At 36.7% G+C, this 27675-nt stretch overlaps 1 protein-coding gene across 1 annotated transcript in view; it reads left to right on the forward strand.

Annotated features, from left to right (window-relative positions):
- Window positions 1-27675, forward strand: part of SESTD1 (SEC14 and spectrin domain containing 1) — a gene marked incomplete at its 3' end in the record, with an annotated part of 61776 nt that overhangs the window by 27277 nt on the left and 6824 nt on the right. Inside the window, exons 7-14 of the mRNA XM_080690236.1 lie at window positions 833-888; window positions 3529-3740; window positions 12480-12602; window positions 19851-20045; window positions 20547-20661; window positions 22168-22327; window positions 25841-25922; window positions 26803-26925. Of these exons, the coding sequence (XP_080546362.1) occupies window positions 833-888; window positions 3529-3740; window positions 12480-12602; window positions 19851-20045; window positions 20547-20661; window positions 22168-22327; window positions 25841-25922; window positions 26803-26925 (1066 nt within the window). The remainder of the gene's footprint in view (window positions 1-832; window positions 889-3528; window positions 3741-12479; window positions 12603-19850; window positions 20046-20546; window positions 20662-22167; window positions 22328-25840; window positions 25923-26802; window positions 26926-27675) is intronic.

Genomic DNA, 27675 nt, shown 5'->3' on the forward strand with positions numbered 1-27675 from the left:
CACCACGCCCAGCTTTTTTTTTTTTTTTTTTTTTTTTGGTGGTACTGGGGTTTCTGGAAACCCTTCTACCTCCAGGCTACACTCCCAGACCCATTTTTATACTTTTTTATTTGGAAACAGGGTCTCTTAAGCCAGTGCACGTGGCTGGCTTCGAACCTGCCCAATCCTCCTGTCTCCGCCTCCCAAGCACGGGGATTACAAGCGTGAGCCACCACGCCCAGCAGTATTTTTATTTTCTGACACAATGGAAAATATTCAGTTGCAAGAACATATTCTCAAAATGAAACAACTTTTTATCTTTTTTAGTTCTACTCTCTTCTGGTAAAGAATATGGAAACAATTGCAGCTTGCAATAAAATTATTACTTTATTTAAATATGTTAGTGCTTAAATGTCTAGCTTGTAAAATTTTTTCTATCCATTTATAATATATGATATTCATGAGTTTAACCTTTGGGTACTCAGCTATGCCCCAGCCCTTTTTTATTTTTTATTTTGAGGCAGGTCTTGCTAAGTTACCCAGGCTATCCTTGAATCCACAATTCTCCTGCCTCAGCCTCTCAAGTCCAGGATCTATAGGTGTATGCAACTATGCCAGTCTTGATTTTAAAATTTTATTATTAATCCAGTGGTATTTCTCTGTCTGTTAATATTGAATTTTGTCTAATAGGCTTCCCTGTGCTTAAGAGAAATAAGCATGGTGAAAATGAGACACTTCAGATTTTCATGCCATATACCTCTCCCTGTTTTGATATTATATGTAAAGGAATTTCTTCAGTTATGTGGAAAACAATATTATAGCTTTAAGAAATTACTTTTTTGGTGCTTGCCAGGTCTGTGGATTTAAACTTTCTTCCATCTGTTGATCCTGAAACAGTTCTTCAGACAGGTAAGATAAAAACATAGTCATCAGTGATAATAATTCACTAAACTAGTTCATTGAGTAAACAATGGTTCAGCATATGGTAGGAATTTTAGCGGAAATTTTTCAAACTGCTTTCTCATTTAATCTAACAACAATATGTTAATATACTTTATAATATTTAAAAAATTAATAATGATAAATTATCTCTTGCATATTTGGATTTATTTTCTTTTCTAGATATGGAAATATAATTTTCCATTTCAGTGGGTTGCTATGATGATTATTGAATATTCACCACGTACCTGGCATTGTGCTTTTGTTTTTGTTTTTTTGGGCGGTACTGGGGATAGAACCCAGGGGTAGTCTACCTCTGAGCAACACCCCAGCTCTATTTTTTATTCTTTATTTTGAAATAGGGTCTCACTGAGTTGCTGAAGGCCTCACTAATTAACTGCGGCTGGTCACTAACCTGTGATCCTCCTGTCTTAGCCTCCCCTGTACTGGGATTACAAGTGTGTGCCACCATGCCCAGTTGGCATTGTGTTTTCATATTTTATTCTTTCCTAAGAACCTTTTGAGATAGTTTTATTTCTTCTACTTTGTACTCGATGAAGCAAAGCTTTAAAGATTAAAAAAAAAACAAACTTGTTCAAGATCATGTAAGTATTGAACTCTGTCACCATAGCTCAAAACAGGTCTAAACACAGATTCCTTGTTAAACTGTTTTATAATCATATATATCAAACACTTCACACTTTGCAGTGGCCTTGCACACAGTGACTACTCAGTGCTGTGTGATACTTAAATTCCAGCCCACGTATCTCTATCACTGGTTCTAGGAAAACAAATTGGAATTCTTTCCAATGAACCATAAATTTATTCCTGTTTTTCTAACAGTAGCTCATAATTCTACTGTGTGCCAGGTGCTATTCTAAGTACTTTACATATGTTAACTCATTTATTTTTCAACACAATCCTATGAAGTGGGTATTATTGTTATCCCAATTTTAAGAGCGAGAAACTGAAACATAAAAATGTTAGTAACTTAAACAGTTTACAATAGTCAGTAAATGCGAGGGATTGGTACCTGAGCCCAGACACTTTGATTTCAGAGTATGTTGTTTGAAATAATTATGTTGTGCTGTTCCTCTGATGGAAGTGGTTCTCACAGGCAGATGTTGAGGGTAAAATTATCAAGGTAGAGAAAACAGTATTCTGATTCATACCTTAGTTTTTCTAATATGCTGTAGATTTTATTTCCTTAGAGAACAAAGAAATGACTTTATAATCTCTGAATTATATGTTTAGAAGTTATAGTAGACTACCAGTAAAAGTACTACTTCATTTTAAACTTAATTCCATGTATATCTCTAACATTTTAAAGGATTATCTTAAGCCACTGAATTAAGAAAATTTTAGAATTTGAATTTTAAAATTAACTTTCTGTGCCACTAAATCTTATTTTATATGCTAAATTACTCCTCAGGTAGAGATTGAGAGTATAAAATGGAGAGCTTTAGAACAATCTGATTTTTTCCCCCAGAAATTGGAAATAGCTTCAAACCATTGTAAAAGGTTATGTGTGTGTGTGTGTGTGTGTGTGTGTGTGTGTGTGTGTGTGTATATATATGAAGCCATTTACATTTAGAATATTTTTCTGAATAAAGATGAAGTGAAGAGAATTTAAATATCTTTACATTGTTTTGGCACCTTGAAAAACAATCTTTATTAATTTTTAAAATATATATATACCTATAGTTTTAGTTGTTGAATATTCCATAATTTTAATCTCTCATAAATGAATGGATTTCCTATACGAGCTTGCTATGATTGAACCACATTTTAATCCAGTTCTTACACTAGTATGGCCTCTGGCCTTTTGTAGTGCATAGCTAATATGTTGTGGAAACTCTTATAAAAATGACTTTGAATGACTTAAGACTTTGTAATAAAAGTTTTCTCCATTTATGCTAATTATACACTGTGTGTGTGTGGGGGGGGTTACTGGGAATGGAACCCAGAGGCATCATTCTACCTCTGAACTTCCAGACCTATTTTATGTTTTAGTTTGAAACAGGGTCTTGCTAAGTTGCTGAGTTAGGCTCAAACCTTAGATACTGCTGTCTCGGCCTCCCAAGTACTGGGGTTATAGGTATGGGCCACCACACCCAGCTTTAGGTTTTCTTTTAATTGATGTGATTGAGAGTATGAATCAATACTGAAATTCTATAATGTTTTGTATGGATTAGTATTATCAAACAGAAAATCCAGAGTATAATTTTTATCTACAGGGAAAAATTATTGGCACAGTATGCTGAATAATGAATCCACCAATAACAATAATGTAATTGATAAAAAATATACCACCACATATACATAGTATGTTCTTAGTATACATATATAATGTTAATATTTGTGATAAGTGATAGGACACTTTAATATATTTTCTAGTATATTTACATGTTCATTTATGGATGGATAGATGCAGATATGCGGTTTTGCTACTTACTGTGATATGAATTTTAAATTGCATTTTACTATTTATGATCTAGGTAGGTAGGTAGATTTTAAAAAACAAAGGAGTAGAATTTAGAAGGTTGAAAAGTAAAAATTTTAGATTATTTCTTTGTAGGTATTAATTACAAGTGTCTTTCATTTGTAAAGGGCATGAATTGTTATCCGAATTACAGCAGCGTCGGTTTAATGGCTCTGATGGAGGGGTGTCCTGGTCTCCAATGGACGATGAACTGCTAGCACAGCCACAAGTCATGAAATTGTTAGATTCACTTCGAGAGCAATACACCCGCTACCAGGAGGTGTGCAGGCAGCGCAGTAAGCGCACACAGTTAGAGGAGATTCAACAGAAGGTGATGCAGGTGGGTGTATGATTTGATCTACCTCTTTAATTCTAAATGTGTTTTTTTTTTACAATTTTTTATTGTGTGAAATTTTACTAAGCCTATCTTATACTATATAGAGAAATGTAGGTATTTCAAACTGGATTCTAAAGCTATTTTCAGTTATTTATCTTTTTATACATAGTGTCTGCATTAAATTTATATTATTTCTATAGGGATAACAGAACAGCTCACTCTAATAGAATGAACTTTAAAAGTACTTAGTTGGAAACAACAGTGCTCTCTGTATTCCTGCAGTAAATAACATTTGATTTTTGATACTTGGTTTATTCTTTTTTTACATTAAATACAAATTTATTTATTCTGATAATTCTTATAAAATGTAATTTTATTCAGTATTTAAAACTATGTATTTTATTTCAAATGAAAATGTGCAAAATACATAAGATTTGTTAAAATGTCTCATTTAAAGTTTAATTATTTTTCTCACCAATGTTTAGTAGAAGTTTTTTTAAAATTTTTTATTGGTGCACTGTATTCATACATCATAGTGGGACACAAAAAAACTTTTGTAGACATACATGCACACATCGCCCAGTCAGCCCCCACCCGATCTCCACCCCATTCCCTCCCCATCCCTCCTCCCCATGCTTGGCTTAGTGGTTGACATCTAGTATTATAGCAATTTATCCAAAATTAAAAATGATAATCTCACGTAACAGTTTCATTTATCTGATACCAAGCTTTTGATAACTTAAAGATAACATTTTAATATTTCTTTTTGCTTTCTTTCTTACCAGAGAATATTTTTTTCTTTTTTTTTTTTTAGGTGAAACTATCATATATTTATATATTTATTTTTCAGGAAAAATCTATCCTAATATGTAATATGGACTCTAGATACCCAAAACAATCTCGAAAAAGAACAAAGCTAGAAGATATATATTTCCTAATTTCAAACCATATAAAGCTACAATAATTGAAACTGTGTAGTACTGTTCTAAAGGCAGATATATAAACCATTGGAGTTAAATAAAAGCCTAGAGATACATTCTTCCATATATTGTCAAGTTATTTTTGACAAGGTTTCCACGAACATTTGGTGGAGGAAATAATAATCTTTTAACTAAATGTTGTTGAAAAATAATAATTACATGGAAAAGAATAAAATTGGACCCTAACCTAATCCCATATACAAATATTAACTCAAAATAGATAAAAGACCTAAATATAAATCTTAAGACTATAAACTTTTAGAAGAAAATCTGGGTCATAAAACCTCACAACATTGAAATTGGCAGTGATTTCTTGGATATGATTTCAATGGCACAGGCAACAAAAGGGTATACAAACTGCCTAAAAATAAAATATTGTATATCCAAAGACAATGTAAACAGAGTTAAAAGTTACTGATAGAATGGGATAAAATATTTCCAAATGCTATATCTGAAGGTATATTAATATTCCAACTAGAAATCCTAAAAATTAACAATAAAAGCAAACAATACAATTTAGAGATAGGTATAAGACTAACATAAATAATGAATCTCCACAGATAACTAATCTTATTTGTCTGTTGGATGGAAAATCTTTTTTCTCTGGTTCTGGTGTGTGTTACCTATTTCTTTGAGTATTTTCTCTAGCGCTGGTTTTAAAGACATAAATTCCTTCAGTTTCTGTTTGTCATGGAAGCTTCTTATTTTTCCATCTAATTTGATAGAAATTTTGCTGGGTAGGAAATTTTTGGCTGGAAGTTGTTTTCTTTCAGAGTTTGGAATATGTTACTCCAAGCCTTTCTGGCTCTCATGACTTGGTTTGGGAAGTCTGGAGTGATTCTAATTGGTTTGCCTCTGAATGTCACTTGGCCCTTTGTTTTTGTTGCCTTTAAGATTCTCTGCTTGGCTTCCACATTGGTCATTTTGACAATTAGGTGGCGTGGGGATCCTCTTCTCCGATCCTGTCTAAAGGGAGTTCTATAAGTTTCCTGGACCTGTGTATCAACCTCTTGCTCTATGTTTGGAAAATTTTCTGCTATTACTTCCTTGAAGAGATTGTTGATCCCTTTGGTTTCACCTTCTTTTCCCTCCTCTATTCCAATTATTCTTAGGTTAGCTCTCTTAAAATGGGCCCATATTTCTTCAGTGTCAGATTCCTGCTGTCGGATATTTTTTTCTAGATTAGAAACTATGAGTTCATTTTTGGATTGCTCATCTTCTAAGAGCGAGATTCTATTCTCCATGTGGTCTAATCAGTTGTTTGTGCTTTGAATTGAGGTCTTTACTTCATTAATTGCATCCTTTATCTCTTTTTGGCTCTCTCTGAATTCTTTTCGAAAGTCCTCTATTATTTCTACAGTTATTTTCTTGATTTGATCTTCTAGAAATCTCTGAATTTCTGTTTTATCGGGTTCTGATGTTGTGGGGTTGTGGGCATTTATTGCTCCACTGTTATTCCTCTTTCCCATGATTTCGGGAGTTTGTGCCTTCTCTGGGTTCTTCCCTTGGGTCACTACGACTTCAATTAAGGTGCTCTGGATCTCGAGTCTGTGGTATCTCAGTCACCACTACTCCTTAACTGGGTTGTATCGCAAAGTCTCAGACCCAGGGAGTCAGTAGAGGCTGCTTTAGACTATGGGGGGTGCCAGGTTGTGCGTTCTCTTATGGTGTGATATCTCTGCCACCGCCCCTCCCCCACTGGGCCAAGTCCCTGAGAGTCAGTACTGGGATTTCTTCTCTGGGGTCCGCAATTTGACTCACTGTTGTTGAATACGCAGATGGTGCTGTAGTGGACTCAGTGAATTCGCTGCTGCTGCCACTGCCGCTGGTGGCAATATGGCGCCGCTGTCATGCCCTCGGCCGTGAGGCTGGCGTATTTCTTCTCTGTTTTTGAACTCTACTCTGAGTCCCTGCAGCGTGTGCTGAGCCCAGCCTCTGGGAGCTTTAGATGCTCCCTGCGCGGAAAAATCTGCTGAATCACGCCGGGCTCTTCCGCAGCAGCTCACCTCGGCTCGCTGTCCAGGCTCTTCCGCATCAGCTCACCTCAGCTCGCTGTCCGGGCTGTTCCGCAGCGGCTCTCCTCAGCTCGCTGTCCACCGCTCCTCTCTGGAACCTGGTGGGCTGTTGAGTGCGTTGGTCTGTAGCCGTAGCCGTCCGGTGAGCTCGCTGCTGCCGCCAACAGTATGGCGCTGCTGCTGTGTCCTCGGCCGTGAGGCCGGCGTATCTCCTCTGTGGCTCTGAGCTCTGTTATGAAACCCCCTCCTCTCTGGGGCTGGTGATGTTTTTGTTTCTCTGGTGATGGTGTTTTCTGGCTATGAAAGGCGCTGATTTTGTGGTAATAGAGATTGGTTGTTATTGGGGCTCTTAAGCCCTGCTTTTCTCGGTCGCCATCTTCTGGTTTATTCTTAATTTCCAATAATTTATTAGTTTTTTTGGAGGTAATTTGTTCATTATGAAGAGCTTTTTATCCTAGCAAAACAATACATGTGATTCAAGAATTCTGTTATTAAATTTATTTTTTTTACTAAATAGAAATAGTAAATGTAAGTTTTAAGAAAAAACATTTTTTTTTAATGTTTGTGTGACACTGGGGTTTGAGCCTAGGAGCATTCTACTTTCCAGCTATACCCCTAGCCATATTTTATTTTCATTTGGAAACAGGTTCTCGCTAGGTTGATGCAAGTCTCCCTACTTGTTGAGACTGCCCTCGAGCCTATAATCCTCCTGTCTCAGTCTCCCAAGTATTGAGATTACAAACAAGCTTGTGCCACCATGCCTGGCTATGCCTGTTCTTGTTTTTTTTTTTTTGTGGAATTAGGGATTGAACCCAGGGACATTCTACCTCTGAGCTGCACCCTCAACCCTATATTTTTGTTGTTGGTGTTATTATTCTGTATTTTGAAACAGGATCTCACTCTCAATTGCAAACCTGCAATCCTCTTGTCTCCTCCTAAGTCCTGATTTACAAGAGTGCATCACCATGCCCAGCCCTATAGTTCTTTTTAAAATTAAATTTTATAAGGAATATAGGCTAACATATTAAAAGTCAATAATACTAAAGAAGAAATTTCTGTTCTTTAGATTACACTGGATTTTTATCTGTTGAATAAGTATGAAAAATCTTTAAAAATGTAAATTAGGAATGTCTCAGTTTTTATCTGAATCAGATCATTTTTTAGGTAAGTATTTACTAAGTGCTTACTATGTGGGAGGCCAATTTGCTAGATTTTATACAGGGTAAAAGTAGACTTGGTTCTTTCTATTGATAAGATTGAGGGCAAAAACTTTAAGTGTTATCAGGATATGACTGAATCACTGTGGCCCTTACAGTAGAGATCCTTTCTCTGGCTGCAGGTAATCTGGGAAGGCTTAGTGGGAAAAGTAAAACTTTCATGCTCTAGTTTCTTTTTCAGTAAACAGAAAAATAAGAGCAACAATGACAATAATATTAATAATAATACCTACTAGGTCCATTAGGAGAATTAGAAAAGATAATCTTTATAAAATGCTGTGTGCCTCACACCTGACGTGCTTTGGCTGTTAGGGCAGAGGCATGGAGGGCACAGCTCATAGGACTCATCCGTACTTGCACTTTGCTAAATGGCATAAATGGGCATGGCAAAAAGACAGAGACAAAGGAGTTAATGTATTGATAAACACTGATGGGCCAGCTCAGCTGGAATAAGACAGGAGGGAGATGATGACATGTACAGTGATGGTAATGATTGTAATGAGATCATTGTTAAAAACAGATAAATTTCGTTCTAGCTCAGGCTTTTGTGAGGATTACAAGTGAATTGATTGGAACACTAATATTTGGCATGTGGTGTTTTCTTGTACTCTTTTTCACAGATCATGATGTAAGGAAAGATGTTTCCCTTGTCAAAATGATTACTTAAATTTAACTACATAGTAACAAGTATTGGTAGTATGCTGATTGCATATTATGAATTGTACTGTCTTCAGCCTTGCAGATTTGGAGAAAATGTAGAATTTTTAAATTATTTATATAAGGATAGTAATAAAGTTGAATATCTGTTTATGTTAAATTAGTAAAAGTTGAATTATTTCAGCTTTCTGTATTTGCTGGCTTTTCACTGAAAACATAATGCAAAAAAAATTTGAGTAGTAACATGATAGTTATTGATCACTTAGTTCCCTTGTTTCAAATTGGCAGCATCAGACTTCATGTGGTATGCAAATGTTCTTCATACTGCTGATGCCATGGCAGTTAAAAATTGGCACATGCTTTTGGGTAAGTGACAGTGCCACTTTACTGAAATATGCCATGGTTATCCTCATTATTTGTTGTGATAGTAATAACTGCCAGCACTGCACATATTATTTCTAAAATCATCTGTGAGCGTTTCTTCCACTGTAGAGAGGAACTGTCGATGTAAAATAAGATATACTCTGGGCTGTGTAAATGTACATTGGAGGCTCTTTGCTACGCCTTCATGCCCTCTCTTAGGTCAGATACTCCACGTTTGCTTGACAGGCCCTTCTGCCTGGTGTGGCCTTGCAGATGCATACTTCAAAATATTCTCCCTGTAATCTTTAGAAATCAGCCTGGCCATGAAAAGTTGTGGACATCACAAACATTTTTGGCTTATGCAAAGAACACATTTTAAGAACATATCTCTAACGTTATACTCTGCATGTAAACTGTAATTATTTGAGGGGTCACGGTGTTATGAATTGGGCATGGAACTGCTTTTACAGTGAATTAATAATCAGATTGAGCAAGATGTCATGATTGAAATTATGTTTTATAACATAGTTGGCAAACCACTGCCATTAATATATTTAAATAGACTTGTTTACTGGGGCATCAACCTCACTTTACACCAGTCTTATTAAAAATAGTCATACATTTACTCTGTATACATTACTGATGTTGAATACTTAGGAAAATTACTTTCTGCCTACATTAGAACTGTACATGCACTTGAAGATGCAACTGGGTTTTTGTGCCAAGATGTCTTTGCTTTATTTAAAATTAAAATTTCATTCTATCTTCAGCCTTTTTGTGCTGCTATAATACCCGAGGCTGTGGGATTATAAAGAATAAATTTATTTCTCATTTTTTCAGGAAATCCAAAAGGTCTGGGAAGGGCGTTCTTGATGCATCACCCCATGTAGAAGATGAAAGGGCAATAGAGCATGAGCTTAAAAAGGGTGGCGGGGGTGAGGAAGAGAGAGTGAGAGCCCACTAATCCATTCATAAGGGCAGGGTCCCATGATCTAATCACCCCTCACATTTCTCCCCTTGGCACTGTTGCTTTGGGGATCAAGTATGTAACACATGAACTTTGGAGAACATACTCAAATCACAACATGTGCTAATACATTTCTTTTTACTAGTTGTCATTTATATTACCTTTTTTAGTTTCTAGAGTATTCCAAAATCAAAGTTTAACTGTTTGAATAGTGCTATGTTTAGTTTGTAAAAAGTATGATACACTTATAATTCATATTAGTTAAATTTTTTAAGATGTTTTTATTATTTTTAGAATTTATATAAGAATCAGGTGTGGTGGTACGTGCCTGTAATCCCAATACTTGGGAGGCTGAAACAGGAGGATCACAGGTTCTTCAAATCCAGCCTCAGCAAATAGTGAGGCTGTCAGCAACCTAGTGAGACCTTGTTTCAAGAACAACAACAATAAGAAAAATTTATTTTTTATAAACTAGAATTTATTTCTAGTGAAATAATTATTTAAAATAAAATACATTTTATCTTGGTGTGTCTATATCTACTCTCATTATAGGTAGTAATAAATGAGAAATGATCAGTTATTAAAAAGAAAATGGAGAATTATTTTAAAATGTTTACATAAGATTTCTTAAAACTCTTTTGTATTTTCATATTTTAAAGTATTATATACAATAGTTCAGGGACCTCCTTAAGAAATAGAGATCTTATCAGAAAATTCAGAGTGAGGCAAAACTTCATAGAGTGAGAAGATAAGGAAGAACTAAACCTATAGAAAACAAGGGTAAGAAAGGAGACTAAGAGTTATTAGTGTCATCTGCTGTGCTGAGTGTTTTACAATGACTGGTATAGTCCTGACTGTGGCCCTGTATGATAGGTATTGGTAACATCATTTTTATGGAGAGGAACCAAACTCTTTTAACTAGTAGGAGGTGAACCAGAATTTAGAGTTCAGGCTCATACCTAGTGCTTCTCCAAGACTAAAATGCTATTCTGTCTCTCTTTATGAAAGAATAATACTTTCTGTAGGCTAGTAGTGAAACAGGACTCCAGTACCTTCCCCCTCTGAAGAGTCTCATACAAAAGATTAAAGAAGAGAAAGTGAAGATATTGAAATACCTTCAAATTCTAAAGAACACCTGCATATAGAAGTTGCGGCACTTAGGGCTATTATAGAGAGTCAACAGTAATCCTTTGAATTTTTTGTTTCTGAGTCTTGCTCTCTAGTATTAGACCTTAAGAGGAGAAGGTGGAATTTAATATATTAATATTTAAGGCACTAGAATATAAGAGAGGAATAAAATAAAGAAAAATAAAAGATCATAAGCAAACATTTGCAGTATATTCAGTCCCAGTAATATTTTTAAAAATATATGTAGAGATTTCTTTTTATTTTTTCAACTGGCAGGAGTATTTTAAAAACAGTAGCTTATATACCTTCCGAAGATTATTATAATATGAAAAATCTCATTATTGAGTATATCAGTTAAAAATAGTAGTCTCATAAAGCAGTTTGGTAATATATACCAACAGCCATTAGCATTATATTATCATTGTATGTAAGGTTTCTGTTGTAAACCTGCCCTAGGGAAATAATACAAAATTAGAAAAAAATGTTACATGTAACTTCTGTCCATCCATCTACCTACTGACCTAGCAGCAGCAGCAGCATTAAATAATTGCTTAGAATTAATTGATTGATGGATGGCATAACTCTGGGCCCCCTTGAGTTCAGTGACTCTTGTAATGGGCATGGCCTGTGGGGTGTAAAGTTTGTATACTAGAATGGCTCCTCCTCCACCTGCCTCAGGGACTTTGGAGAAGAGGAAGGAACACTTGAAGCTGCCCTCCAGGAAAACGATAAAAGGGCCCCCCCATCCTTCTGAGTAGACTGTAGTCAGTGGGACTCTGTGTCTGAATGTTTGATTGACCCTAAGAGCACATCTAAAGGGCATTAGAGTAGTATAACTCTGTAGTTAGGTTTTCATTTTCTTTTCAAAGTGAGAAAATAGAATTTGAACTTCTTGCTAGTTAGTTCAGTCATTTCTACTAGTGCTTTGAGAAGATTTAGCCTGTGAGTTAGGACACATGGCGTTTAGTCTTGGTATTTCAGTAATAGATTATGTTGCCTTGGGCAAGTCATTTAACCTCTCTCAAACTCAGTTTTTATAAGCATTAGATAAGGACTTTGACCAACATCATTTCTGATATCCCTTCTAACTCTACATTGTATAGCTTTCTGATTCTCTTATCATGAGTTAATTTTTAATCCTCTTTTATTAGAAGCACTCCAGATTTCTTTTAGCCTGGCAGATGATTAGATAGCTGAAAGCCTAAGGTGCTACAATGTCATTTTCAAAATTTAGATTTTGAAATATTGTTACCTTATAGTTGTGTAATTACAAAAGAAACATTTATTGCTTATGCAGTAGAATTTAAAGAATTTAATTGAAAATACTTGATGTGTTTTGGAGAGAAAAATAATTAGAATGAAAGTTCAGAACGCGTTTGATTATTTTAAAATTTCATCTCAACTTTTATTTGTAGGTTGTGAACTGGCTTGAAGGGCCTGGATCGGAACAACTAAGAGCCCAGTGGGGGATTGGTGACTCTATCAGGGCCTCTCAGGCTCTCCAACAGAAGCATGAAGAGATCGAGAGCCAGCACAGTGTGAGACACTTTTTCCTCTGCACATTACACTGCAATTATTCTTGTACATATTAGTGTATATATATACATATATATATATATATATATATATATATATATTTTTTTTTTTTTTTTAGTCTTTTTATTTCTTGAAACAGGGTCTCACTGAGTTATGAAGGGCCTCGCTAAGTAGCTGAGGCTATCTGCAAACCATGATCCTCTGGTCTCCACCTCCTAAATGCTGGGATTACAAGTGTGTGCCGCCATACCTGGCTTACATATTAGTGTCTTATGTGGCCCTAAGTGCTAAGTTGCTGAAAACTTTGGTAGAAGGGTATAAAATAAAATTATGTTAACTGCTTAGGGATCATAAAATACATTTTGATCACTTAGTACATATTCATTAGAAGACTGGTTTTGTTTTTGTCTCTAATGTACTTTTTGTTGTTACAGAAGCACAATTCACATGAAATTTTATTTATTTATTGGAGATTGAACTCAGGGGCATTTCTACTACTGAGCTACATCTTTAGCCCTTTTGACTTTTTTTACTCATTAAATATATTTATTTTTATACTTCTATTGGTAAATTATAGTCTCACATCATACTGTAGATTTTTTTGATGTGGCTTGTGATGTATTTGAACTTCATGACTTGTTCTGGAGCATATTACTATAGTATAGTCAGATTCAATAATTTGTTTCCCTATTTAATTTTTGAAAACAATATTTGCTATAGGACATAGATTCCCAAAGTTGGTGATGCCACCCAGAGATGGGGGAAGGCACTGGGGAGATCTAGTAGAATAGTAGCAGCCTTGAGTGCAACAGGGGGACACTGAATGAAAATAAGGGGTCAGTGGGAGAACCCAGGGGATGATTGACTAATTTCTTTTTACTAAAAAAAGGGCATAAGCCAATAAGTTGGGAACTGATACTAGAGCATCCTAGACTTCATCTAAGAGAATTTAGTTATGAAATATTCCAAAAGTTCTTTCTAGCAAGGGTACATGACACAAGAAGAACACAAACATTTTTAAAGATACTAAGAGAAAAAAAATTGTACTTGGAAGTTTATGCTCAAATCTTGTACAAATTCACAAAAGGTATTAGAATTACATTTTATGTTACATATAGTATATATGAAATTACAAATGAGAGGCATAGATTGCTGTGTGTAAATGTTTGCTTTTAGCTGGATGTTGTGGCACACATTTGTAATCCCAGCATTTGGGAGGCTGAGGCAAGAGGATCCAGGTTTGAAGACAGCCTCAGCTACTTATTGAGGCCCTTTGCAACTCTGTGAGACTATATTAAAGAATAAAAAATAGGGCTGGGAGTGTAGCTCAGAGGTAGAATGCCCCTGGGTACCACATATACAAAAAAAGTTTTCTTTTATATTTTTATTACATAAGATTTTAAATAAACTTAAAGAAGTAAAATTATAGGCAGCTCTTTGCATGTGCTTAAATTACTTATAATGTATAATCAATAAGTAGAATTTTTTAATTGGAAAGGACCTTATAAATTATTCAAATACCACCTGTCTCTCTCTTAAAGAAAGCTTACTCAATTTCATGAATATGCTTGAAGTATAGCTTTAAAAAAAAGAATTCTTATTCTCTTAGTACTTGAGGACAAATGCACATATATTGGCATCTGCATTCATAGACATGGTCCCCAAAGAAAAGCAACACCAATGTCATGGATTTTGTTTCTTTAAGTAATGTGTGATATTTGAGATGTGTTGCAAAGTTGGAAGGCAGGGAAATATTGAATGGGAATATAGACATAACAAGATTGGCCATGGTTTGACAATTATTGAAGCTGCTGGCACACGGTATCTCATTATGCCTTTGAATAGGTGTGACAGTTTTACATCCTGACTTAAAAAGAAAGAGGATTGCCCTGTTTTCACCAATAGGTGGCACTGCACTGTCACCTTGAGAACAAGTTGAGTGATGCTGGATGAATGTGTCAGTTTATGGTACTTAAGCTTTTCTACACTTAAGAGCTTTCTTTTTCTTTATAAGTAAATGCCAGTAGTTTCAGATGTTTACTTGAATTGTTCAGGTCCTGTGAAATTATAATAATTTCTCATATTGGATAGGTATTAAGGGTAGAATTTGGACCTACATGTACCATTTTGTACTAAAATACAATGTCAAGTATTAAATTTAGATTCCATATGAAAGTTTAGTGCATAAATAGAAAGCTAACACTCAGGTTTGTTAGAATATTCAGTACTAAGATATGAAGAAACAAAAATCCTACTAATATGAAGCTCTTTGCCAAGCTTTGAATTAGAAGTTTATTTAGATGTGGAATACAACACAACACAAAAATACTTTTTTTGTGGTACTGGAGGTGGAACCCAGAGGCTTTTTCTACCTCCGGGCTATACTCCCAGAACTATTTTTATACTTTGTTTGGAAACAGGGTCTCACTAAGTTGCTGAGAGCCTCACTAAGTAGCTGAGGCTGGCTTTGAACCTGTGCTGTTCTCCTGTCTCAGCTTCACAAGCACTGGGGATTACAAGTGTGTGCCACCATGCCCAGCTAACACAAATATTAAAGTACATGAAAATGGTTGTAGTGTCAGATAATAAATTTTAAAGAATGTTAGCTCAAAAATAAAGCTGCTTTGTCTTTTGGGTGGGGTGGGGTGTGGTAGGAAGGGCACATGATAGGAGTATGCAGAAGCATACCTCTCTGAAGCCATCAGGATCCTGCCATCCAAGGTGCTAATGCTGCCTGCAAAGGGGCCACATGCTCTGGGGTGTTGAGTCTCACAGGAAGCAGCAGGGCAGGCTAACACAACAACTCAAAACCTCTGTCTCCCCTTTTTAGGATTACCTTTTTAGGCTGTGTTGGCCATGTTTCTTTCCTCCTAGAGTAGAGTTCATATTTCGTGGTATAAAGAGTAACTCCTCATGTCACCAATTGTGCATTAGCACCAATTCACACATGATGACAGTTGGCAGTCCTGAGCATTCAAACTCATTTCCTACTTAACCTCTGAATCTAAACACTAAGCATGGTGTTGACTTTTTATCTTCTATAACTTACCACTTTCTACACAGTAAATACATATCAGAGATTGATCAGAGTATGGTCATAGTAAATCTAGCAGTTGGTTCACCTAAGGTTCTGTTCATTCTAAGTTCCTCTATCTTCTTGGAAGAAACATTTTAGTTAATTTTAAACTTATACATATATGTAAAGCAGCTCCTTCTCCCCATTCCACAGAGGCTGTTATTTTTTTTTAACTTTGGTACTGGGGTTCCTGGAAGCCCTTCTAACTCCGGGCTATACTCCCAGACCTATTTTTACATTTTTATTTGGAAACAGGGTCTCCTAAGCCAGCGCGTGCAGCTGACTTCAAACCTGCGCGATCCTCCTGTCTCCGCCTCCCAAGCGCGGGGATTACAAGTGTGCATCACCACACCCGGCCTGAGGCTGTTATTTTTGACAGCTTCACTCAGTAATAGCTGTGTCTTCAATTCCGGGCATGGATTTCTTGAGACATACTATTTCTTGTGTTGTAGTTAACATCCCTGGTCAGGTTGCTTGAGCATCTGTGTATTTTAGGTCCTCAAACCAGGAAAACATCAGTTCCATAGGTGGTTCTTGAACTTCAGTGGTCATAAGTCATCAGAAGTGCTTGTTAAACTGCTCATTCCCACCCACCCCCAGAAACTCAAAGAGTCAGGGAGGCACTTAGGAGATCGGATGCAGATGGATCTTAGTGAGAAATGCTCCTTTGTGCCCTAATTCTTGGTTTACTACTTTTTTCAGAATCATTGCCACTACTTATTCAAAGATTAAATCTCTTTATTTAGAGCATTAGCAAGATTTTTAAGTAGTAAATATAAGACAGTAAAATCCTTTTCTATTTGAGAACATGACTCAAATAGAAAACAAATAGACAATTTTCTCAGGCATTGCTTTCTACTTTTTTGTCTCCACTAATTATTGTGATAACTGTGGTTTTAGAGCTCTTTTAAATATAGTATCTAGACAGAGTAGTGGCGCATGCTTGTAATCCCAGCATTCGGGAGGCTGAGGCCAGAGGATCGCAGTTCCCGGACAGCCTCAGCTACTTAGTGAGGCCCTCTGCAACTCAGTGAGACCTGGTTTCAAAAAAATAAAGAATAAAAAAAAATAGGGCAGGGGGTTTGGCTCAGAGGTTGAATGCCCTTGGGTTGCATCCCCAGACCCGCAAAAAATAAATAAATAAATAAATAAATAAATAAATAGTATCTAAATAAAGCCATAAATAACCAACAATATAGGTAAAACAAAAGGTGTTTCATCATCAACATTGGGTGAAGCAGGGTCTCCTGACCTGAGCGTTATTGATACTCCAGGCCAGGTAAGTCTGTTGTGGGGCCGCCCTTGTGCATTTTGCATTTTAAGGCATTTTGACAGTATCACTGGTCTCTATTTAGTAGATGCAGTCACGTTCCTCTTCCTGAGCTGTGATGACTAAAAATGTCTCTGGACATTTTCAGAAGTTCCCTGTGGAGCAGGATCATACCCTGTCACTTAATTTAATGCCAACAAATCCACAGTGTTTAAGATGTTTTGTACATTCGTTCAACACATGTAAATTGAGCACATACTATATATGTCACATGTTGTTTTAGGCTCTTGGATTATATATAGCACAGGCTTACCATATGGAGTTAGAATCAAATTGGGAAAGGAGTGGAGAGCAATATAGGTATGGAGTAATTCTAGCAAAGGATACTTTGGACAGAGAATAGAGGAGACAAGACATGGGGCAGGAATGGGACTAAGAATTCAAGAACACTGGCACACTGGAACACAGGAGCAAGGTGGACAGTTGCAGGAAAGGAACAAATGAATGGAATGTCATTTGAAGATTTGGAAAGGAGTTTAGAGTTTAGTATAGATGTTACACAAAGTCAAGTCACTGAGAAGGTTTTTGAGCAGAGAATTGGTTTATGTAGTAGGAGGCTGGGTAGAACGGATAAGCAGGGGAGAGGAAAGACTGGAGGCTGTTGAAGTGAAGGCAGTGGAAATAAAGGGAAGCTGTTGGGATCACGAAGTAGGGCTGGAAAGACTTGCTGATGGAAGAATCAAGCTTTGGAATTTGGGGGCAAACTTGACAAGATTAGTTTCAGAAGAGACAGAGGTACAAAATTCTGATTAGAGTGAATTTAAAAAAGAATAAATGAGAAAAGAATGAACATAGAGAACTCTTTTAAGGAAAGGGGCTCTTTTGAGGGCTGATTTATAAAGCTTTCAAATGGCTGGGTGTAATGGCGAACTTCTCCATCCCAGAATTTGGCAAGCTAAGACAGGAGGATCACAGATTTAAGGATAGCCTCAGCAATTTAAGCAAGACTTTCAGCAACCTAGTGAGACCCTGTTCAAAGCAAATAAAAAGGGCTGGAGTTGTGGCTCAGAGGTAGAATGCCCTGGGTTCAGTCCTTAGTAACACACACACACACACACACACACACACACACACACACACTTGAAGTATGTATTTTGTTTAATATTGGATATTACAACTTGCTTATATGCTGATGGAAATAATCCAGTTGATAAAGAATGATTGATGTGAAAGAGAAGATCTTAAGAGCTTTGATGAATGTCACCAAGAGCTTTGTAGAGAAAGCAGAAGATGGGAAGTGATGCCTAAGAGTAGTGAGGCAGACCACAGGGCCACGGAAGGAAGGTTGTAGGCCTGTGAGTGGGAAGGTGAGAGTGATCTCTTCTGATAGCTTCTCAGCGAGTTAAAAACAACTTTGGCTGAGAGTGAAGAGGCAGGAAGAAGCTGAAGGCTTAAGGAGTGAAAAAAGAGAATCACGAGAATGGGAAAGTGAATGGACTTGAGAAACAAAAGCATTGCTAAAGATGTGTTTGAAGCAATTCAGTGAGACCTTCAAGAAGAGAACTGTCCATGTGGGGTCACACATCACTTGACACTGGGACGTGCACTAAGAAATGCATCTCTAGACAGTTTATGTAAGATACGTGAATGAAGACAGTTATGGTGTCACCAGCTTTATATACGTGTGGCTCTGCCACTGTATGTGTGGTCTGATGTTTTCTGTCTGTCTGCAGGGCGTAGCTGTAGATGTTCTTACCTACCTGTGTTCAGCTCCTCTGGTGATAGGCACATAGTAGGCAGAGATTAGGTTGGGGTTTTGATAGGTGAGACTGATGGAAGGAGGGAGATGGTCATAATCTTTGACCAAGAGTGCAAGTGAGGATGAGAGGCTGAGCAGTAAAACATGCTGAACTCAATAGATTGGTGGCCCCCTGGGGTTGTAGGTGTGAGCATGCTAAAAGAGGGCAATTGGAGCCAGTGTCTGGCAATCAGAGAATGGCCTTCATGAGTTTGAGGGCTTTAGAGCTGTTAGAGTAGTATGGTGACAGTCTTATGGCCAGTGGAGTACACACTGAGGTGGGGTGAAGTCAAGATTGTTAGAAGTGAGGGAAGGAGTCATGAAACTGAGTTCAGGGTGTTGGTGTATGTCTACATGGTGGATGTCACCAAGAAGACTGGCTCCAAGGGGAGCTCTAGGGCCTTTGCTGAACCCCCAGTGGATGAAGGGAAGGACATAAGGGAGCAGGATGAACTTTTAGAGAAGAATGTGGTTTTGAGAGAAGAGGAAGAAGAAATGGTCTAGAAGTAGTCATGAGGAATGTGGCATGATGAATGGGAAAACCAGAACAGCACTCAGTTTGAGTAGGTGTCAGGTGATAGAGGTACCTGTATTCTCTGGTGGTGAGATGGTATCAGAGTAAGAAAGAAGGGGATATTTCGAGGCCAAGAGAAGTATACTGAAGTGATTTTGTTTGTTTGTTTGTTTTGATTGTTTTTTAAGTGGTACTGAGGGTTGAACCCAGGGGCATTCTACCTCTGAGTTACACTCCCAGCCCCATCTTACTTATTTTATTTGGAAACGGGGCTTTGCTTCATTGTTGAGAGTCTCACCAAGTTGTTGGATCTATTTTCAAACCTGTGATCCTCCTGTGTCAGCTTCTCACATTATAGACATGTTCCCACCACGCCCAGCTTATACTAGAGATTTTACTATTGGCAGACAATTAATTTCAGAGATCATAGAGGAAGGATTTGGATGGGGGTAGAGGACTTTACATTCTCAATTTAATTCGCTTTGTCTTATAAAAGTATGTATGTTGCTTAGATTATCTGGAAAAAATTGTAAAGTATGTCCTCCAGGAGCTAATTTGATCCTTAATTTACTTTGCGACAACCGAATTGCAGGAATGGTTTGCAGTGTATGTGGAGCTCAATCAGCAAATTGCAGCACTCTTGAATGCTGGAGATGAGGAAGATCTTGTGGAACTGAAGTCCCTGCAACAACAACTTAGTGATGTTTGCTATCGACAGGCCAGTCAGCTGGAGTTTAGGCAGAATCTCTTACAAGCAGCTCTTGAATTTCATGGTGTTGCTCAAGATGTAAGTGTCTACTCTGCTTTTCTTTTCTTCATATGATCTGAACAATCTACATAAAATTTTTGCAGGTTTGCATGCCTCCTAATTATTTTCCTGGAACAATAAAAGAATTTATTGGTGGGGTAATGAGAGAAACTTCTTTGATTAAAAAATTATTGTAGGTCATTCTGCATGCAATTAAACCTTTTGTTTTCTAATGAGAATATTCCAAACTAGTAGATATAATTTCAAAGTGTATGCCTTGTAACATAGATGTAAGTGGAAGTGTAAATAATTTTTTGCACTCTGCTGACCTGGATGTACTTCTTTGTCTTTCTGGTGCATGCATCTCTCTGTGTGTTCCACCTTCCAGATAACATGTATTCAGATTATTTGTCCTTGTCTTTTAACAGCATATTCTTTTCAAGTGTAATTGTGATAACCTCATTAGATAAACCTCATTAATCATTAAACACTTTAGATGCTGATTACATCAGGGTTATCTCTTTGGTCCCTCTGCTTTAGTTGTCTCAGCAGTTGGATGGCTTATTAGGGATGTTGTGCGTAGATGTAGCACCAGCTGATGGAGCATCGATTCAGCAAACTTTAAAACTGCTTGAAGAGAAGCTGAAAAGTGTTGGTAAGCAGATTTTAAAAATGCTGAAACATAAGAGTTCTTTTTAAAACTATCATTACTATGGTTAAACAATTAAGTCAGCTTATGTTGAACTAATTATTTACAGGGAACAGGAAAAATAGTATAGAAAGGTCTTAGTTATTTGAGGGGTGTAATATGTGCAAAAATTTTTATTTTACATTGTGATCAAGCACCCCCTCTTTCATTGGGCCTTTAGCCTCACTTGTTTACTCAGCCATATCTACAGGTGCTATGTCTTGCATATACTAGGAACAGTTATTTGTAGTGCATGCATAAATTGTAATTAGTTGTGTTCTGTGGTAAACCATGTTATGCCCCAAACTGTGTTTTATGCAATGATTTCTGTTGTTGCTATATCCTAACATTGTGGGAAAATAAAAGTTGGTTTGGTTCTGTGCATTTGTTTCTCCACACTGGCAATATTGTCAGATTCACCTAGTTTCTAAGGAATGAATGTTCCTATTTCATTAAACCAGCTCTGTTCCTCCAAAACTGAGACCTTTTAAGTATTTTCATGGTAGGAAATGTAGTGAACTTTCCTAGATCAGGGTGTAAAAGTGGGAAGGATCTGTCTGTTGAGGGGACAAGAGCAAAGGAAGCAGGAATTTAAGGCAGAGAATTAATAGAAAGTGATGATGTGGAATTGAACCAAATTAATTAAGAAAACAATGTGAAGGAATTTATTTGATAAAGACTTTTTCTGTATTTAACAGATGGTAGGCACAGCATATATTTTAAAAGTCAGAAGTTGTCTTGAGTCACACTTTTACTTAAGAGAATTTCTTACACCTATCTAATTTCAGTATTAAAATACATCCTAGTGTTGCTTCCCATGGTGTGTAAGCGAGGCTGTACTCCAGTGCATGTTCAGCATCCTTTTGCATTGGTAAATCATGTATATTTTTCTGTGTGTGTGGGTGTGGGGATGGAACTCAGGGGCATTCGACCTCTGAGCTACACCCCCTGCCCTACTTTTTATTCTTTATTTTGAAACCGAGTCTCACTGAGTTGCAAAGGGCCTCACTAAGTAGCTGAGGCTGTACGCGAACCACGATCCTCTGGTGTCAGCCTCCCAAATGCTGGGATTACAAGCGTGCGCCACCACGCCCAGCTACGTATGGTTTTTTAATCAAATATTTATCCTAAAACTTGAAACATAAAGTAGAAAGAGGAAATATTTTAAATGTTGTCAAAATAGAAATTCTCATGCTTTCTTCCTGCTTTCAGTTTGTAAAAGATATGATTTGATATGAGGCGTCATGTTCTGAACATATCCTTTAGGGAGAATTTGAGAGAGAGCTCCAGTTTGAGCCCCACTTAAAGGGATTTTATTGTTTGAGAAGTTCAGAGAACTCCATCCCCACGTGGTTTAATGAATGAGATTTTTATATGTGGAGTCCAAGTATAGTATCTGCTAAGTGTATTTACTTGAGGGATAGAAAATACCTTGGTTGTTTAAGAGATTAAATCCAGAAACTTTTATTTTAGATGTGGGATTGCAAGGTTTGCGTGAAAAAGGTCAAGGTCTCCTGGATCAGATCTCCAATCAGGCATCCTGGGCCTATGGAAAGGACGTAACCATTGAAAATAAAGAGAATGTGGACCACATACAAGGAGTGATGGAAGACATGCAGCTTAGGAAACAAAGGCAAAGTTTGACTGCTAATATTAAATTTACCAAGATAATGTCATATTAACTAAAATGAAAGTTATATAATGTATATCTTACATATGAACTAAAAATTCTTACCTGTTAGTAGGGATGTAATAGGTTTTTGGTGAATATATAATAGTTACTATATATAATTATACTCACAAAAAATGACAGTCTGCTCAACTATTCTTTTTCTTTTCCCCCTTTAACTCAGTAGTGAAAATATCAGTTATACTCAAGTACTTTATGTTCCATACCCAAGGACCTCACTTTTACTAAAAGAGCTGAAGTTTGCCTTTCCATTTTTCTTAGGGTTTGGTGCTGTTGTTGAATCTGTCCTTTATTGATAGGATTCGTACACTCCATTTCTTATGAGATGTCACATTTTGTTATTTTCATGTTTGCTGTAGAGGGATTAGACAGTGGACTGGTGTCGATGCTTAGTTTTGTTTGATAAAGGACTAGGGACTTAAATTCTTTGAAGACTTAATTCGCGTTAGCAACTGCATAGTATTGTAGAGCAAAGAATTAAAATTAATATAGGCAAGTATACACAACCTAGCAGGCTTGTATGAAATTTTACACAGTAGTATTTAAATAATCAACAAAAACTCACAAAGCTCTCCTCTTATATCCAAAGATAGCAGTCATGAGGCAGGAATTCCCCTGTATTCTGTCCTCGTGTCCACAGACTCTACCCAGAAGATGGAAAGCTCTACTCTTACAGAGCTGATCTTACCATGTAGGTTCTGATGCTAATCAGCCTGGAGTCTTTTGCTTCAACTCCTGGTCTCTGCTCCAAGTCTTGCCAGTGAATGTAGGAGAAAGTATATCTTCCTCTTCATCCCTCGTCCTCTAGCATGAGCGCTCCTTCTTCACAGCTAAGTCATTCACAGCTCTAATCTGCATTTTGTACTACCCCAAGCTTATACATTGCCCTTCCTGAGTGTAACCTCTGTCCTTAACATTGTACTCCATTTGCTCTTGTTATTGTTACCAGTAACTTTTAGTCCCAGTATGTAATACTTCCTTGATCTTATTCAAAATCCAGGCACATGTCAGTCCTGACCAGATTGATTCTAAATAGCACTGGACACAAGAGACTTAGTCTCTCTCCTTGAAACTCCCTGACAACTGTTTTTTGTGAAAACACTTTCCTGGCACTGTGTTTCTTGTTCATTTTTTTCTCTGATTTCTTGTGCTCTTCCAGAGTTTTTACTGAGGCCAAATTCTCTTTCTATTCTCTCCAAACTACTTTGCTGCTTTAATGACTTTTAATATTATGATCTTATTAAGATTTCTCCTGTGCCTTAGGTCTATCATTCAGGTTACCTACTCCAGCTGGATGCCCCACATATTCCTCAAACTGAGTGTTAGAATAATTTTTCCCCCAAACTTGTTCATGCTTTTAATTTTGTTCAAGTTGAAGTTCCTTTGAGCTTCCAAATTCTAGGAATTTATCTTGGAATCCTTTGTCTTCCTCATCCCTCACACCTGCTCAAACATCCACTTTCTTTTGTCACTGAATCCTAAAGATTTCTTTGTTCGAGATTTTATCTCTTACCTGTCTGCCTTTGCTCCCTTGCGTTCTATTGTACACAGGAGTCATCGGTGTGGAGTGCAAAGACTGGTATGAAATTTCTTTCAGCAATACCTTGTTTGTTCAAGGGAAGTTTCCTCTCTTGGAAATAGTGCAGGAGACCCTTCCTCACCTAGTCCTAAAGAAGTCCTTCTTTAGCTTCCCCAGGAAATCGCACGGTGGTTTTCAGTTGTCTTTAGTATTTCAAGCATCCATGACTAGGAATGCTGCTTTCCTCACTTGTCATTTAGTGGATCCCTACTTACTCATGAGGACTCTGGAATACTTATCCTAGGAAGCCTCTTATAATATGTAAAGCAGGTTAGTCGCTTTATCCTCCCCACTCTCATAAAAGTTTCTGTATAGCTCTGTAATCACATTCATGTTATTTATTTCAAGTCCATTTTCCAAATTATGACCATCTGAGAAAACAAGTCTCCTTTTCTCAGTAATCTGCCACGTAATAGTTGAATATATACACATATATAGAATGTCATTTTTAGTATTGAGGTGTCTACATTGTGTAACAGTTTCAGCTTTGGATTAAAAAAATAATTATCATTATCTCTCTTCAGTCTCTTGTAGAATACTTCAACCAGGTTGTATCTTAACATTATGACATGACTATTTATTTATTTATTTATGTGGGGGGGGGGTACTGGAGATTAAATCCAGGGGCATTCTGCCTCTAAGCTATACCTCCAGCCTATTTTATTTATTGACTGATTGATTGATTGTTGGGTGTTTTTTTTTTTTGTGTGTGTGTGTGTGTGTGTGTGTGTGTATGTGTATGTGTATGTGGTACTGGGGATTGAACTCAGAGGCATTCTATCTTCAAGCTATATCCCCAGCCCTGTTTTTTATTCTTTATTTTGAAACAGGGTCTCAATATATTTCAGAGGGCTTCACTAAGTAGCTGAGGCTGGCTGCAAACCTATCTCAGCCACCCAAGTACTGGAATTACAAGCATGTTCCACTACACTCAACTTTTTTATTTTTTATTTTGAAAGAAGGTCTTGCTAAGTTGCCGAGAGTCTGAGTTGCTAAGACTAGCCTCAAACCTGTGATCCTCCTGTCTCAGCCTCTCAAGTACTGAATGACAGGTATAAGCTACCATTGCAAGTCCTGCTATAATTTTATTGAGAGCATCTTTATTTTAAAAAAAATGTAGCCTTGTGGTTACTATAGAAGGACCATTTTGTATTGTTATTGAGTCTTTACTAAGCCCATTGTTGGCTAGGTAACTTATTATTGATATTGGAGACTGTAGTGTGAGTCCCTCTCATATGTGCAGTACATGGAATCACATGGGAATGAAAGAAATGGAAAAGAGCTGAGTTAGGTTAAGACACCTTGAAAGTTTCATCTGTATACTATCTAAGCACACTGCAGTGAGACAAGAAAGTGCTCTGAATTGTGTTTCTTTCCACTCAAACATCAGTGGAGCCCCCCCCCCTTATGAATATAGGTGGAGGAATTTAAAAAATAAGAACTAAATATTTTTCCAGATAATATAACTTAATGGAAAGTATTAATTTTTAAAAGTTTCCTTGGAACATCATCCTCTAAGCTAGTATTTGAGAAACTTCACTTTTTTATCTTTAAAGTTTGTTTAATGCTAACTGGCAATGTAGATGTCTTTGGGTGTTAGTGTAATCTTGCATTTATGCTTTGCTTCAATATTTTGCAGAATCCATGCTATCCTCAAGAGTGTTTGTCATTCAGTATCATTCAGGTATTTTTGAGGTTTATGATATAACATAGATATAGTGTTAGATGTCTTTAAAATTCTTACAAATCAATACAACATAGTTACAGTCTTCATAGTGTAGGATTAAGTATTTTAATATACTATCAAACACATGCCAGATCATGATGTTATCATTGAAACTGAAACAATAGACTAAATTTATGTTTGGGCTCATTAGATGTGAAGACATGGTAGACGTGCGAAGACTAAAGATGCTTCAAATGGTGCAGCTGTTTAAATGTGAAGAAGACGCTGCCCAGGTAAGGACCAGTTAGTACATTATATGATTTTCTTTCCTCAGAATATTAATTTCACTTAAATATAAACAAAAGCATACTTACTATGGTCCTAAGAAAGTAATTGTATTGTCAGATTCTAGTTTATCCTGTCGCAGAATAAAATGTGATACTGCCGACTAGCTTACTAATTTCATTTGATTTATTTTATCATTGAAACCCTGTGCTGTGCTAGACATTGGGATTATTTTTTTATGATTGTTGTTGACTAGGACATCCCAGAATAAAAGCTACTACAGCACATTGCTTTCTAACCCACAAGAGAATCTTCAGTTGTACATAAGCAATTTAATGTCTTTGTGTACTTAGCATCTGAATGTTATTACAGCTTGATGTAGAAGACTTTTGTGACTCTAAATAGTAACAAATCTAACAAAATCCCAATAAATCTATACTACAGAAATATATCATCTTCTATTAATATGATGTTAATTTTAAAAGAGTGCTTCTTTAGTAATCCTTGCCTTTAGATTTTCAAAAAACTTAGAGGAGTAGAAATGGCATTGAATAAAATAAGTTATTAAGAACTTAGTTTACAAATAAATAAATGAAAAAGAGAAGAACTTAGTTTATTCATGAAAATGAGAGAAAGCAGTAGAGTAGGGAAGGGGGTCTAGGAAGGGAGGAACAGAGGGAAAGGGGTGTTATGGGGAAGGAAGCAGACCAAGTAATGTTTTATGCATATATGACTGTATCACTCTGAATCTCACTATCATGTATAATTATCATGTACCAATTAATGGATGAATTGATCACGGGCTAGCACTTTTGCTTATATGTGACATTTTGGTATAATAAGTAAAGAGTTATGAATCCAGCCTCACTGTTTTTTATTTTCATTTAGGCGGTAGAATGGCTAAGTGAACTTCTGGACGCTTTGCTTAAGACTCACATCAGATTGGGTGATGATGCTCAGGAAACGAAAGTTTTACTGGAAAAGCATAGAAAATTTGTTGATGTTGCACAGGTGCAGAACTGGTTATCTTCCTTTTCCACAAGCTCAGTGTTTGAGTAGCTTTCTGCATGATTATAATTTAAACTTAACCCTCCAAGTCCAAGAAGGTTAGTTTTGTTATTCCAGGAATATCACAGAATTAAGAAAATGTCAGCTGGTGCATCAAAACTACCCTACATAACCTTGAGAGGGTTTAAACTTCACTTCTCTCAAGTACAAGTTCTCCATGCTCCCTCTGATTTAAGTTATAATTTAGGTTATAGGTAAGGTATTTCAAAGACAATTCAACTATTCATTCACAGAAGTTAGTATGATATATGTGTTAATATCACTAAGTTAGAAACCCCACTTTTTGCATCTCACTAGTTTAGCATAGTAATACAAAATTGTTCTGTGGTGGAAAATATGTTAATATGTTTTCGGAATTAATTGAGTTCACATTTTAGCAGTTGTAGCTTCCTATGTTTCCTATGTGGACTATCAAGTACCTAACTTCACCTACTCATTTTGCTAATTAGTGAGCAGCCTCCTTCTTTCTTTCTTTCTTTCTTTCTTTCTTTCTTTCTTTCTTTCTTCTTTTTTGCCAGTGATATTTAGCACAGATAAGGGGAGCAGAATTAGAGGACAAAGCCCCCCCCTAAAAAAAAAGAAACTTATAAACTTACTGAAAATCTTGCTTCCCCTTCATTATTTATTCATGCAGTTAACAAGTGCTACTGGATTCATTCAGTATTTGTTTCCAGTAGTGTCCCTTACTTGCAA

The sequence above is a fragment of the Muscardinus avellanarius genome (assembly GCF_963383645.1).
Source record: "Muscardinus avellanarius genome assembly, chromosome: 2".
NCBI lineage: Eukaryota > Metazoa > Chordata > Mammalia > Rodentia > Gliridae > Muscardinus > Muscardinus avellanarius.